Source organism: Gadus macrocephalus, chromosome 15 (assembly GCF_031168955.1).
Source record: "Gadus macrocephalus chromosome 15, ASM3116895v1".
Taxonomy (NCBI): domain Eukaryota; kingdom Metazoa; phylum Chordata; class Actinopteri; order Gadiformes; family Gadidae; genus Gadus; species Gadus macrocephalus.
The window spans coordinates 11747103-11763436 of record NC_082396.1 but is presented as its reverse complement, the minus strand read 5'-3'; the positions used below and the strand labels follow the sequence as shown (position 1 = coordinate 11763436).

At 46.1% G+C, this 16334-nt stretch overlaps 1 protein-coding gene across 7 annotated transcripts in view; it reads right to left on the bottom strand.

Moving 5' to 3' along the window:
- ltbp1 (latent transforming growth factor beta binding protein 1) overlaps window positions 1-16334 on the bottom strand; it is a 73621-nt gene that overhangs the window by 8038 nt on the left and 49249 nt on the right. For 3 of the 7 annotated variants that reach the window (XM_060073461.1, XM_060073467.1, XM_060073468.1), the window contains 15 exons: window positions 15937-16110; window positions 14136-14158; window positions 13381-13480; window positions 12977-13063; window positions 11624-11749; window positions 11264-11389; window positions 10152-10277; window positions 8050-8169; window positions 6988-7107; window positions 6471-6593; window positions 5211-5336; window positions 4754-4882; window positions 3419-3547; window positions 1857-1994; window positions 1333-1494 (listed from right to left, as the gene is read on the bottom strand). In XM_060073461.1, coding sequence (XP_059929444.1) covers window positions 1333-1494; window positions 1857-1994; window positions 3419-3547; window positions 4754-4882; window positions 5211-5336; window positions 6471-6593; window positions 6988-7107; window positions 8050-8169; window positions 10152-10277; window positions 11264-11389; window positions 11624-11749; window positions 12977-13063; window positions 13381-13480; window positions 14136-14158; window positions 15937-16110 — 1809 coding nt within the window. The remainder of the gene's footprint in view (window positions 1-1332; window positions 1495-1856; window positions 1995-3418; window positions 3548-4753; window positions 4883-5210; window positions 5337-6470; window positions 6594-6987; window positions 7108-8049; window positions 8170-10151; window positions 10278-11263; window positions 11390-11623; window positions 11750-12976; window positions 13064-13380; window positions 13481-14135; window positions 14159-15936; window positions 16111-16334) is intronic. The other 4 variants (XM_060073464.1, XM_060073462.1, XM_060073465.1 and 1 more) reach the window with 4 other exon arrangements.

Here is a 16334-nt window from a genome sequence, read left to right as displayed (position 1 = left end):
TAATATCCTATATATTTTTAACTGGATAGACTAGGCTGACACCATAAGGAAGGAGAGACACTGGGTTATAGATAATATTGAATGTGCTTATTAAGTGGTAAACCTGGTCTGGTTAAACGGACACAATGTTTCAGTTGGCTGTGAAACACGTCCACTGCAGCTCCACCTGTAGACCATACTATACTGAGTGTGAATGCACCTGTAGACCATACTATACTGAGTGTGAATGCACCTGTAGACCATACTATACTGAGTGTGAATGCACCAGTAGACCATACTATACTGAGTGTGAATGCACCTGTAGACCATACTATACTGAGTGTGAATGCACCAGTAGACCATACTATACTGAGTGTGAATGCACCTGTAGACCATACTATACTGAGTGTGAATGCACCAGTAGACCATACTATACTGAGTGTGAATGCACCAGTAGACCATACTATACTGAGTGTGAATGCACCTGTAGACCATACTATACTGAGTGTGAATGCACCTGTAGACCATACTATACTGAGTGTGAATGCACCTGTAGACCATACTATACTGAGTGTGAATGCACCAGTAGACCATACTATACTGAGTGTGAATGCACCAGTAGACCATACTATACTGAGTGTGAATGCACCTGTAGACCATACTATACTGAGTGTGAATGCACCAGTAGACCATACTATACTGAGTGTGAATGCACCTGTAGACCATACTATACTGAGTGTGAATGCACCAGTAGACCATACTATACTGAGTGTGAATGCACCAGTAGACCATACTATACTGAGTGTGAATGCACCTGTAGACCATACTATACTGAGTGTGAATGCACCTGTAGACCATACTATACTGAGTGTGAATGCACCAGTAGACCATACTATACTGAGTGTGAATGCACCAGTAGACCATACTATACTGAGTGTGAATGCACCAGTAGACCATACTATACTGAGTGTGAATGCACCAGTAGACCATACTATACTGAGTGTGAATGCACCTGTAGACCATACTATACTGAGTGTGAATGCACCTGTAGACCATACTATACTGAGTGTGAATGCACCAGTAGACCATACTATACTGAGTGTGAATGCACCTGTAGACCATACTATACTGAGTGTGAATGCACCTGTAGACCATACTATACTGAGTGTGAATGCACCAGTAGACCATACTATACTGAGTGTGAATGCACCTGTAGACCATACTATACTGAGTGTGAATGCACCAGTAGACCATACTATACTGAGTGTGAATGCACCTGTAGACCATACTATACTGAGTGTGAATGCACCAGTAGACCATGCTATACTGAGTGTGAATGCGGCGACTCCTCACCGGTCCCGTTGACGGGACAGGGGTGGACCTCACAGTTGTCCCCCCAGCCGGCCCCCAGCGTGCAGCAGCACTCCTCGAGGGTCACGTGACTGGTCAGCACGCTCTCGCACAGGTTCTCGTCGTTCAGGCGGTAGTAGCACTCCTTACGCTCCACCGCGGGCTCTGTGGCCCCGACGGACATACAGGAGACGGAGTTAGGTTTACTCACATAGAGACACACGCAATGAGACAAGTGCACGCACGCACACACACACACACACACACACACACACACACACACACACACACACACACACACACACACACACACACACACACACACACACACACACACACACACACACACACACACACACACACACACACACACACACACACACGCAATCTGTGCGTTGACTGTGAGCAGGTGCAAACAGAGGTAGACAGGATTGGGATGAAGAAAACAAGTGAGGACAGGTCTAGACAGGTGTGGACAGGTGTAGACAGGTGAAGGCGGTTCAGGACAGGTGAGTCTGTGGTCTCACCTGTGGCCAGTGGGCTGCACGTGGCGTTCATGGTGTTGTAATCGTGTCCGTCGGGACACGTGCAGAGGAAGGTTCCCTCGACGTTCTCGCAGAGCGCCTCTCCGCACACAGCGCTGAGCAGCTCACACTCGTTCACATCTGGAGGGAGGGAGAGGGAGGGAGAGGGGGGGCCATCACGTCATTGTGTGTTGTTATTAACCTCGATAAGAACAAAGAAAGAGGGGGAAAGAGAGAGAGCGAGAGATAGAGGGAGATAAAGGACGGCCAGCAGTTTGAGATGGAGCACGTCGTTAGGACACAATGTGACGTAGTATTTGTACACAAACAGCCACACATGTGATGTAGCATTTTATACCGAGAAGGAAAATGTGAGGAAACAACCGGGAGAACAGGGGTGATGGAGAGGAAGAAGAGGAGAAGTAGAGGAGTAGAGGATAGAGAGGAGGAGTAGATGGAGAGGAGGAGAAGGAGAGGAGGAGAGGATAGAGAGGAGGAGAGAAAGAGAGGTGGAGAAGGAGAGGAGGAGAGGATAGAGTGAAGGAGTGGACGGAGAGGGTAGAAAGAGGGGAGGAGAAGGAGAGATGATGGGCTTCAAAAAACCTCCAACTGCAATTATTCTGAACGAAAAGAAAAACGCATGCACAGCGTGTGTGAGTGCATTTTTTAGTATGTTTTCCATACATGAACACACGCATGCATGGGCACACATACAGACACACAAACCAGTGAATATGGATCGCACATTTTACAACGCATCTTACGACAGTGATTAATGTGGGCTTTTGTGTGTGTGTTTGTGTGTGTGTGTGTGTGTGTGTGTGTGTGTGTGTGTGTGTGTGTGTGTGTGTGTGTGTGTGTGTGTGTTTGTGTGGGTGTGTGTGTTTGTGTCTGTGATCCGCGTTTCATTCGCATCCTGGTGTGCACATGTTGGAACATAAATCTTGGTGAGCCAAAGCAGTATCTCTGAGCTCAGACCCGAATATGTTTACAACCTCTTTGTGACTCTGTTTGTGTTTGTGTGTGTGTGTGTGTGTGTGTGTGTGTGTGTGTGTGTGTGTGTGTGTGTGTGTGTGTGTGTGTGTGTGTGTGTGTGTGTGTGTGTGTGTGTGTGTGTGTGTGTGTGCGTGCGTGCGTGCGTGTGTGTGTGTGTATATATGTGACTTGTCTCTCTGTCTGGTGCATGTCTGTTGGCGTGTGAGCATGTGTGTTTGTGTGTAAAAAAAGGAAAAAAGAAGCTTGACATGGGCTTGCTTCCCACATCTGCTCTCCAGTGTTGCTATCCCAGACGACACAAACCAGAAGGAAACTACACGGACCAAGACTAGCATGGAACACAGGGTTAAAGAACCTTCTGGAAGGAAACTACACAGACCAGGATCAGCATGGAACACAGGGTTAAAGAACCGCCTCCCTGCCTGTGCCACAGACAAACGGGAAGCTTTTATCTCAGACTGAACTTCCGCCAAGGTCTCTAGGTCAAAGAGGGACTAGGTCCGAGGTCTCTATGTCCTATGTCCTAGACATGAATCTAGTTGGGCCTTCAGGTGGACCACGCGACCCACCTTCACAGTAGCGGCCGTCCTGGACCTCCGTGTAGCCCTGGTCACAGGCACACCTGTAGCGGCCCTCCATGTTCTCACAGAAGCCGTGGGGGCCGCAGGGGGACTCGAGAGCAGCACACTCATCCACGTCTGGGGACACACAACATAGGGGGTTGGTGCGCTCAATACTGACCGGGTACATGTCCTTCAGCAGCACTTTTCTTCCAAGGCGACCTACGGTGTATTCAGGGAGGGGGTTGCTCAAGGGTAGCTTGCCTCACAGGTTAGACGTGGATATTGGGGGTTTGAACCCAGACACTGGCAGTAAAACCTTCATCCTCCCATGCACACTACATGTTGGTCAAGTGTTTCCTGATCATTACTGCCCCATTCAGAACAGCTATCAGCAATTCAATTAACCACATCCTGTCCTGGTTGGTTTCTGTATCTCTGTCTCACAGCAATCACATGCATCCATAAATTCACATACATAAAATGAGAAATACACACACGCACGCACACACACACACACACACACACACACACACACACACACACACACACACACACACACACACACACACACACACACACTCACAGACACACAGACACACACACACACACACACACCGCACACACACACACAATAAGCATCAATTCAGTTTGCTGTTCGTCACTTTTCAGGAGGGTGACAAGAAATGACATGCGAGGAAGAAAATGAAAGGCAAGGTGGTAATCCAAGGTGACAGACAAGAGTGACAGAACGCTAGGTTAACGCCAGCGGTAATAGAAGCAGAACAGATGCGGAACAGGAGATAAAACAACACTCACTTTCTCTCTCTTTCATACACACACACAGACACACACACACACAGACAAACACGCACACACAAGAAAAAAGGTAACAAATTCAGATCGGCGAGATATAGACATATATCACCAAAGAAAGCCATCTGTGTGCACACAGACACAGACACAAACACAGATACAGACACACACAGATCCCCAATAACATCCATAAATCCCAACTCAGAACAGAATGAAGACCCTTCTAGTCTAGACTCTTTGGTCCTTCTTCCCTTTCAATCCTTGCTTCCTTCCTTCTTTATCAGTTTCTGTCTCTCTTTCTTTATTTCTCAATGTCTTATTTGCCCTTTCTTAATATCTTTCTTTCTTTTTTTCATGATTCAGGTTATACTACTTTGAAGAGTTTAACACTTTGAAGCGTTTAACATTTCAGACATGCACGCCGAGTGTGTGCATGTGTATGCGTGTGCGCGTGTGTGTGTGTGTGTGTGTGTGTGTGTGTGTGTGTGTGTGTGTGTGTGTGTGTGTGTGTGTGTGTGTGCACCTCACCATCGCATGTGTCTGTGTTGGGGTTCAGCTCGAAGCCAATGTCACACACACACTGGTACGATCCCTCCGTGTTCGCACACACACCGTTGGGGGCGCACAGGTCTGGCTCGTCCACACACTCGTTCACATCTGGAGAGAGGTAGAGGTAGAAGTAGGTAGAGGTAGAGGTAGAGAGAGAGAGAGAGAGAGAGAGAGAGAGAGAGAGAGAGAGAGAGAGAGAGAGAGAGGAGAAACACATAGAGGGGTATATAGAGAGCGAATTTGAGAGAGGTAGAGAGAGGTAGAGACAGAAAGGAAAAGATAGAGAAAGAGTGAAAGAGAGAGGGAGAGAGAGAGTTTCAACTACAGTCCTATATGTTTCAGAGTGTCACTTTGTTTTTTGCATAACCCCTTAGCTTTGTACAAGTATGAACATGTTAACCAATTGAATGTCAAAGCCAAAGCACAGGTTCCTCACCCAGACAGCTGGTGGAGTTCATCTGCTGGTATCCCAAGGGACAGGAGCAGTGGTAGGAGCCCACGTCGTTCACACACCTGCCCACGCCCTCACACACTCCCTCCTGCTCCACACACTCATCCACATCTAGATGCAAAGCACGCACGCGCACACACACACACACACACACACACACACACACACACACACACACACACATACACACACACACACACACACACACACACACACACACACACACACACACACACACACACACACACACACACACACACACACAATCAGTGATCCAAGTATCATACCGTATCAAATATAATGTAAATATCGTGAAGAGAAATGCATTGCTCATGGTGCAAACAAGACGAATATGTGTTATATATAGAACCAGAACTGTTGCACATGAAGATGTAAATTCATAAACACATACAGATGCATACACTGACGTGAACACATAGATGACCATAAATAAAAAAACTTTCAATACGCAAACACATATAGCAGACATGGTAGTAAATGCTGAGTGCATACATTTAGGCAAAGATGACACATAACACATCGATCCTAAACCAGAGATAAACACGTACACACTCATACTCGTCTACCACCCACTAAATTGATACATCAAACACATGCACCCATACAGAAACACATGCAAACAGCAACACCCACATGCACACAGTAACAAACACCCACACCCATACATCAACACAGAGCCACAGTAACAGGTAACGCCACGGCAACAGGAAGCGCCATGGCAACACGTAGCGCCACGGCAACACGTAACGCGTGGCAACACATAGCGGTGGCTTTATTTTGCGGCGGGGCAGGGATCCTGTTCATGGCCCGGTGTTGAAGCCGCTGGGCGAATTTAGTTTCGTAATTACAAACAATGTGTGCTGTCGAGAGTTTAATGGACGCCATAAAACCACAAGTGCGTGTGTCGTCTTGTGAATCGGTAACCGACTTCCACATCTGGCCCACAGACAGACGGGGCGACGGGGGGGAGAGGTGATGTCACAAACGCCATCGGGATACATGTCTTGTATTATATGAATCATGCACCTTGCTCAACACGCGACGAAAGCGCTATCTTGAATGTGTGCGTGGGTGTTTACCTCGGTGTGTGCGTAGGCATGCGGCGCACGTGAATCCACAGTTGTGTGCGCGTGCATAGGCCCTGGGTGCGTGTGCATGCGTGCGTGTGGGCGTCCATGCGTGTGCATGGACGCCTGTGTGTGTGTGCGTTTGCGTGGGACGCACCATCACAGTTGTCCCCGGTGGGTGAGGTTGTGAAGCCGGGGTCACAGCTACAGATGAAGGAGCCCTGGGTGTTCCGGCAATGACCCCTGGTGCACACCCTCTCGTCCTGGCACTCATCCACATCTGAAGAACGTCAAAGGAGAGCCTTAGAAGCATCTTGGGGCGATGAGAACCTTAGAGACATCTATTAATATGGCAAAAACTCAGAACAATATTCCCTACGATGAGTTAAGGAACATCGACATCACGAAGTACCGTCTTCACTTTTAAAGGTTAGAAACACCTTCTCATCTGGTACTCATCTACGTCTGGAGAAGAGGAGGAAGAACCTCAGAATCATGGAGAAGGTGGAGAACTTTCAACATTTGCCTCATGAAGAATATCAGGTTAGAGACACCTTCTCATCCTAGAACCTCAGAAATGTCTTAAATGGTAAACTTCAGGGAAGCTTTGTGTGGACCTCACCTGGAACCTACTGAGGAGGTTTGAACAGTCACTGGGTGAGAGGAAGACCAACCTTGGCAGGATTTCCCCTGGAGGCTCTGGAAGCCCTCGAAGCAGGAGCAGGAGAAGGAACCCTCAGAGTTGGTACAGACACCGTTGAAGCAGGTCCGGTGGTCCAGACACTCGTTGATATCTGTGTGTGTGTGTGTGTGTGTGTGTGTGTGTGTGTGTGTGTGTGTGTGTGTGTGTGTGTGTGTGTGTGTGTGTGTGTGTGTGTGTGTGTGTGTGTGTGTGTGTGTGTGTGTGTGTGTGTGAGAGGATGAGGATGGCACACAGGAAGCAATCGATTATGATCGATTATGTGGTCAACAACAGGAAGGGAAGTATTTTGAGCAGAGCTGGGAAATATTTGGCCATATTTACAAGACGTTTGCCTAGTACAAGCAGGCATCTGGAATAATTCTTGACACAAGGGTCAGACATGCATGAACACGCACACACACACACACACACACACACACACACACACACACACACACACACACACACACACACACACATACACACCCTAAGAAAGTGTGATTTCTTTGGGTCCGCCCCTGTCATCCTCCACATCTGCAGGAGTGGTTAGCTGCTCCTATAAACGGCGGTGTGGGCCACGACGCCTGGCCTAACTACTTCCTCTTGTCACCACCATCATCCGCTCGCCACCACCCTAGTGTGGCTTTGCCCTGCTCCACCTCCCTCTTCTCCCTCCTCTCTCCTCCCCACTCCAACCTCTTCATCCCCCTTCTCCTCCATCTCTCGTCCTCTTCACCCTCTCACTCCTCTCCTCCTCATCGTTCTCCAACCTCCTCTCCCCCTCCTCCTTCCTCCTCCTCTTCCTCTCACTCCTCTCCTCTCCCACTGATCATCCTCCTCCTCCACTTCACCCTATGTGTAATATAAATTAATCCTTACTACTGAAAGACATCAGAGAAGACACACACACACACACACACACACACACACACACACACACACACACACACACACACACACACACACACACACACACACACACACACACACACACACACACACACACACACACACACACACACACACACACAAAAACCCTGCTGGGGCCACCTACCCTCGCACTGCCCCCCCCGGCCGTGGAGGCCTGGCTGGCAGGTGCCACACCTGTAGGATCCCGGCATGTTGAAGCAGATCCCCGACGGACAGATTGTCCGGTTCACACACTCGTCAATATCTGGTGAGGAAACAGGGGGGGAAGGCTGTGTCAAACACGCTGATGTTATTTACTCCAGCTTGTGTAACAGGCTGTAATAAAACAGCTCATAGTGTTCCCTGCTAAAAGTGCTGTTCAAGCGGGTATACGTAGTTTTTTTGCTATGCTTAAGTGATTTTGGAGAATTCTTAAGTGAACCTAAAGCCACCAAACTCATCGTAACACTAAGCTAAACACCAAAGTAAACACTTACCAAAACACTGATCTAAACAAGCAACAACAAGAAACTAACCACTAAGCTAAACAAGAAACAATACTAACCTCAACACTTAATGGGACACTTCACCCATTTGCATTATGCTTTGTATCGTTAGAAACACAGACATATTTTTTCTTCCCCTGAGACAGGAGAGATCCATATCTACGTACCTCTGACACGTACCTCTGACACACTTAAATGACGTAAAATTACGATCTTTGCGTAATTTAAGGCAGGAAGTGTAAGAGAGGGGGGGCTCTAAAAAACTACAAGCACATTACAGATCAGTGCCAGTGGGTGGGACTTAGGGGTGTATGGTATAAACGGTATAGAGAGTACACCGTTGTGAATTTGCGCTACGGTATGGACCCACACCCGAAGGAAAACATTAGATGGAACACCGGGATGGTTGCTGTGCAAAAAGAGCACATTATCCACTGTTGACGGTTTTAGTTGACTCCTCCGCTCCTGAAAAACATATCCAGCACCGGAGAAGTCTCGCTCGCAATCGTAAACCTCGAGACCGACCCGTGCTGTTGTCCGACACAGTATTATTTTTCACCCGTTTCATCCAAATTGTGCGGGTCACCCGTCGGGTACCCCAACCCGCGCAGGACTCTGGCCGAGATAACCCACACTACGAGTCTTTACTTGTTGTGGAAGTACCAGACGTCTGAGAACCATAATATCATCTGGAGGTGCACACATCTTTTGGCCGTGATATAATATTATATTATATAGATACCTAAACAAATATTATATTATTTAGATATAGAGCTCCGGGAGTCCGCAAACAGCAACAATAACTTATCCATGCTGCAGTTCCCTCTGGACTGCAGGGAGTGAACGCTGATTGGCTGTTATGTTACGTCCCTCAGGGAGTGAACGCTGATTGGCTGTTATGTTACGTCCCTCAGGGAGTGAACGCTGATTGGCTGTTATGTTACGTCCCTCAGGGAGTGAACGCTGATTGGCTGTTATGTTACATCCCTCAGGGAGTGAATGCTGATTGGCTGTTATGTTACGTCCCTCAGGGAGTGAACGCTGATTGGCTGTTATGTTACGTCCCTCAGGGAGTGAATGCTGATTGGCTGTTATGTTACGTCCCTCAGGGAGTGAATGCTGATTGGCTGTTATGTTACGTCCCTCAGGGAGTGAATGCTGATTGGCTGTTATGTTACGTCCCTCAGGGAGTGAACGCTGATTGTCGTCTTCAATCCCCAAGCGCCAAAAAGTCACTGTCTGCTTTTTCTCGGTCAAGAAGTCACCAAATTAGAAATGTATGTTACTATTCGACTAAATATATTACCCAATTTTAATACAGATTCATGTCTCCACCGGTGAAATTGTCCTTTAAATTAGCTAAGCACTAAAGTTAATACTTACACTTACACTGAAAAAACACGAAACTATACCCTAAACTAAACAAAACATAAACCAGAACCAAGTTAATGATTATAACAAATAGGTGCCAACCAGTCAGAAACCAGTCAGAAAGAGCTATTCCAATACAACAATCGTACTTCTATTACTGCTTCTAATAATCGTAATTGAAGTAGTAGTATATCAATAACTATAAATTACATTGGTAGCCAGACTTCCCCTACGTCTTCCACTACTATTAATTATATTATTATAACTATTATAATATAATTAGTACAAATAAGAATAAAATGGATACTGTTGAACTGTATTTGTCAGGCTCCTGACTAAGTGTGATAATGGGATGGCTCTGGTGCAGTACCTGTACAGGCTCCAGTGGAGGTGAGTCTGAACCCTCGCTCACAGCCCCGGCAGAAGAAGGACCCTTGGGTGTTGAAGCAGGTCTCCCCGTCCGGACACAGGCTGGGCGTCTGGCACTCGTCCAAGTCTGAATAAAGACAGGTCACACACTGTCATACCGTGCTTACAGAGAAAGCTACAAATACTGATGGGTGAACACTTACATCTACATGACTAAAAAAAACAAAAAACATTTTGATACTCTTATTGTGTAGATGGATATATTCTCTACTCTACTCTCTACTCTACATAGTTTTATCCTTATTTCATCTTTCGTGTCAGTTCAAGGAGTGATATAGAGTAAACTTTTTTTTAAACACTGTTTTATGAGCACTAGTTTAGATTTCTACACCGCAGAGATTACACATCAGTCTGGAACGCCCGGACATTGCAAAAGTTTACTGGAACGACCGGAGTGATAAGTGAAAAGCATTCATCTCATTCCAGATGTGAGACACATGGGACACAAAGTGATTCCTGGGAATTATTGTTGGCTGTTTGTATTTTACAAACTGTTTTACGACAGAGTTCTCTCTTTCCTGATGCGAAGCGCAGGCGGGGTCAAAGGTTAAAAAAAGTCTGCTGCCCCTAAAGTTTCGTTTGGTTGGCTTTTTTGTCGACCTGCTGGAGCAGCGATGTGGTTTAAATATTTCATAACATATCGAATATTCCGCCCTCCTCACCTTGGCATGATGGGCCGCTAGTCTTAATAATAGATAACATCCCAGCATACACGCCTGAATATAAATCAGATAAAAGTGGAAACAGGTAACCAGGGAAATCATACATAAAACCTTGTTATTTTATCTGTCAATGCTATAAATAGATATTTTGTCTCGTGGTTCCTGGAGAAATAATCCAATGTTCTCATGTCTCCCCTCCACTGGCGATTCTCTGGCTGTGTGTAGGGAGCGAAGGGGCGTTGGGGGGTTGGGGGGGGAGGTGTTCCTATCGCACGTCAACACACTGTCTTGGACAGTAATGGTCCCGCCGATCGCCACTAAAATAGTTTAGTAGGAATCACATGGTGTCTAGCAGCTTTTTGTATGTTTGTTTGTTTGTGTGTTTGTGTACCGATGCAGGCAGTGCCCTCCTCGTCGGTGGTGAAACCTGATTGGCAGACACACAGGAAGCTGCCAGGTGTGTTCCTGCAGCGCCCCCTGGAGCACAGAGAGGGATTCTCCACGCACTCATCTATATCTGGACATACATTCACAAACACAGAAACAAATAACCCACAATCACAATTTTCCAGCAGTACAAATATGACTTCAAAATCAATTTTACACAGGTGGGGTTGGGGACTGGTCAAAAAAGACCCCCCGTTTATATCACATCCTGGACAAAATCATCCCTCCACCACTTCACGTGGGGAGGAACATCATGTATTGATCTGGCAGGTGAATGAGTAAGGTTTCGGCGCGACCAACTTACCTACGCAGGTGGTGCGGGTGGTCTCCAGGCGGTGGCCCTCGTCGCAGTGGCAGGTGTAGCCTTCCACCAGGTTGTAGCAGATGCCCTTGCCGCAGATACGAGGGCTCACCATGCACTCGTTCACCTCTGGACCACAAAACAATGGTCATTCAATTCAATCAATGCATGGTTTAAGGACCCACTGATTTAGTGGGGCTTCCTGACAAAAATTCTCATACTTTTTTTTTTTTTACCACATTATCTTTCGAAGCTCCATGAACTTAGAAAGAAAATTCAGAGGTGCAGGATTGTCTAGTGGTAAGGGTGTTCCCAGTTGAAAGGTGGGAGTCAACCCCAATGTCATCAATGAGCAAGATGGCCCGTAACCCCCTACCTGCTTCTTAATGAAATGTGACATGAGTCTCTTGGGGCAAAATCAATGCTAAGTGACTGAACAGAAGTAGTACTAGAAGTAAAGTTATAATAATAATAAATAGTAGTAGTAATTCAGCACTTATCTTCCTGTGCAAACTTTCAATGAAATCAGAGTTTCTCTTTCTTGAAATTCAATAATAGAAAGAAAGAAATGTTTTAAAAATAAAATAACTCCAACAACCGCGCACACACAAAAACACACACGGACACACACAACGACACACACACACACACACACACACACACACACACACACACACACACAACCACACACTGAAAGCAGCTTGAGGTTATGGACATTCGCCGAGCAAGAATTACCAAATATCCACTGTGGTTTTGTCAGTCTGCCCAACTATGGTAGCAAAGGTCCTTCCATCACAGCTCTCTTGCATTTCCTTCTCTCTCGCTCTCTCCCATTCACCCTCTCCCTCTCCCTTCTGTGTCTATGCCCTGGTCTCTTTTTTTGGCCCTATTTCTCTCGACTGTCTCTCCTTTTTTCACCAGGATCAGAGTATATATATTTTCAATTTTGACCTCTCAAGCCATCACCAATTACAGCCATGGATACAAGCTCCCACTGTTTTATTTGTCAGATCAAAGCTTTTTTTAGTTTTTCTTTGAAGCATCCCATTGACCAACATTGGCCTAATGGACTACCGCCATAAGGACTACTACGATTTATGTTATTGACACCAAAATACGTTTAGAAGGGAACAGCTTGTAAAAACAACCTGGCATAATTCCACAGGCTACACTACTCGTCTATGACGCTATGTGTAGAGACAGCAGAGCAAGACCTCTAAATCCAACTAGCTATCAGTCCAAACCTAGCACTGGTGCTCAACACACACACTGATCATGGGCCTTATACCTATTATGAAGGAACGGGGAAGACAAACAAGACGGCTCTATAGGAGGAGGACCAGGTCTTTCTCTCACCTGCTGACTGCGTAGGAGCGATGTCCTGTCCTGCGTTGGAGGGCAGCAGCTCCACCGGGGCAGGGGGAGAACTCCTCTCATACACCTCTGTGGGAGTCGAAGGAACCAGAATGGAAGAGACCCGGGAAAGATTGGCAGAACAGATAATTACACAAAGGATCAACTGTAAATATTTAATTTATAAACTTTCAAAGACATTTAACCACATGATGATACCCAACGTGACTTGTGACAATTCGAACCCACGGGGGGGAAAACGAAGAATAATTTAATTACGTAATTTGTACAAATTCTGATTGAATTCAATTTTTTTTGGTTGTATATGCAGACGATGTTCATGTATTTATGACTGATACAGTAAACAATTAATTAATGTCTGTAGAGGAGAGGAGTTAGAAGGACACCTGGGTAGGCAGTCTCCATCTTGACAGTGAACACGCCAGGCGAGAGCTGAGGTTGGATGGGGTCAACTAATGTCCTATCACTAACCCCGGTTAGCAGCTTCTTCAACAACAAGAAGACACACAACAACATGAACCCAGAGAAGAGCAACAGGTCAGAACGTTGACGTGAACGACGCTATGTGTAACATACAAGGGCCATAACCCTTAGGAGCTTCGGCAATGAGTGGCACTGATGACGCCATGCGAAACGTCGCGTAGAGATAAGCTTATTAGCGTTAAGCTAGCATGGCAGCTAGGTAGAATTTGAAAAAGAAAAGCGGGATGAAATAATAAAAAAAATATTTGATAACAAAGCAAGACTGAATTCCTTGGTGAATCAGAGGAAAAGTTTGAAACTTGTTGAGCGGGAACCTTGGATGTTGTTGATGAAATCAGCAAGAAAGCAATAGATATGAATTGAATGCCATTTTGTAAAATAAGTTACAATCAGGTTTTTCAGTGGAAGCAGGGAGTGTTGCACTCTGGTATCCAAGTTAGATTTTGTCGATGTAGAGGCGCCGTGAAGCAGACAGGTATAGTCCGAGAGGCTCATTTGACATAGCACGTAGCTTGTTATACTGCCCATGGTCATGCTGTCAGACTGCTGATCTCATGCAGAGATGATGCCATCATTGGCAGGTAGCGCGCACATTTTCGTGCATGCACAAGTTCTAAAACATTAATAAATGGAAAAGGGCATTTGAATGACATCCTACCTGATCATCTGTAGGTGTAGCTACTAACCAAATAGAAAGAAAGGAAACAAGTTTATATGAATATTTATATATATAAAGGGAGAGACATATCATGTAATAACGTACGATGGTTCAGTAAGATTGAAATAGCTTCTGTTTCTTCTGAGCATTATCAGGAGGACAAAAGTGAAAAGTTACCAAGCACATGAATCGACTTGCATGTCTGTTGCAACACAGGTCGAAGGTCAGATTTGAACACTACAGATGTTGTCACTTCAGTGATGTCAGAAAACGGTGTTTCCTGCTGTAGCTGTGGTTTTATTAAATCATTTAAGTTATTACCTCTTTTAGCAGTTTGATAACATCTTTAATATCCAATGATTTTTCGGTCACCAGAAAAACAACCAAGATTTTTTTTTATAGATGATGTTATTATCCCTAAAGCCCACCTCCACCGCTGCACATCTACCGCATCTCTGGCTCTCAGCTCGCTTGGAAGAGGTGCCAACCTGTCCTGGTGACGAGAGCCCCATTAGGCTCCGGGTGGTGTCCAACAGGCTGTGTTACCCAGGCTACACAGACTGGGTAAGGGACTGTCTGTCAGTTCCCTGTCTCCTCCGTCCTCCACGGTACCCTACCCCTCGATTACTCGCTGTTCCACGGCAGCTTAGCGGCCGTTTGGGACCAGGGGTTGGGACAGACACTCTGCCGGCCTTCCTCTCTGCCCACCGGCTGCCAAGCATGCCCGGAGTTATAACCCATAAGAGGAGCTGTAACCCGTGGTGCACACACACGACACTGACACAGACACACACACACACAACACCGGACTACATGCATGCATATAAACACCCACAGGCAAACATATGTGCACAAACACACACACACAAACACAGACACACACACACGGATGTACAGACATGTATGTGTACAGAGTTAACACACACACACACACACACACACAACTCATTACTCCCGATAGGTTTTTACTTTGTCTTTCCTGTGTGCCTTCCGTGTCTCAGTATCTACGGTAGTGAGCATAGTTGTGTAGAAGTTTGGAGGAGGACCACCATGGGCCTTACAAATGCATATCTTTCATTGACATGATGATATGAATGAATCATTAAATGAGGTGACATCTTTGTAGTGAACTACAACAGGGGGACATGTTATACTGAAAGGGGTCCCCGTAGGGCTGTTATTGATTAAATGCAGATCGCTCCTATGTTATCAGCAGACTGACACGGTGTCATCCATCAAACGCGTGGGAAAAATAACTCAGGCAATTAGTGGCCCGCTACCGCCAGCTACCTAATAATCACACAGGGAGTTTCTGAATTAATCTCAGCGGCAAGGCCAACGTGACAGCGACATCCCGATTTACATTCAGCTCCTTCCTGACACACCCCGGAGAACCGACTCATTGTGTCTCTCATCATTTCTGGCCGAGGCCTTTCCTTTGAACTGCATGTTCACTGTAGATTAGAATTCCACAGCCATCCTCCAGGGCCCTGAATGGAGGAGTGGTCGGAGAAAATCGCTTCGGGCCCTGCGGCAAGTTTATGTCCCTTCTAGCTTTTCCTTTTAGTGCTGTTGGAGAATCACAGATCTTCCCTGACTTCTCCAGGTCGGATGAAATCAGCACTTAATTCTCATTAATGAACTTATTAAGAAGGATCTACATTAATAAGGATCTGAGAAAAATCTCAGAAGCATCGACAAGCATGATGACTTTCACAATTATCCATTTTGTACGCCCCTCTTCAAAATACCAATTGTACATCTCTAGTTGGAGCTCTGCTAGACCACGGTTCAGCCTCACCTGGTATTGGCTTGTCTGGTTCCCCGAAGGCTTCCACTGGTTTCTCGGGCGTGGGCAGTGGGCGTGGCCGGGGCGTGACCACAGGTTCCTGGTAGGTGATGATGGGTTTGTTGACGGGCGGCTTGGGCAGTACAGTGTAGCCCATCCCACCGGGACATATGTCTTTGAACTTGGCTACAAGATGACAGACACGAGGGAAGATCAGACCACCAGATAAATCATGTGTAACGTTAGATTATATTCTGCATGGTAGTGGCTTCACGTTTGACAGAGCTAATTTAGATATTGAGTAGAACAGGTTTAGGTTTTTCAGGTTTTTCAAGTGGCCAATTTCATATGATCTGCTTTCGTTATAATACATTGCCCTGTTATTCTCCCCAAAAAAATGTTTGCCATAA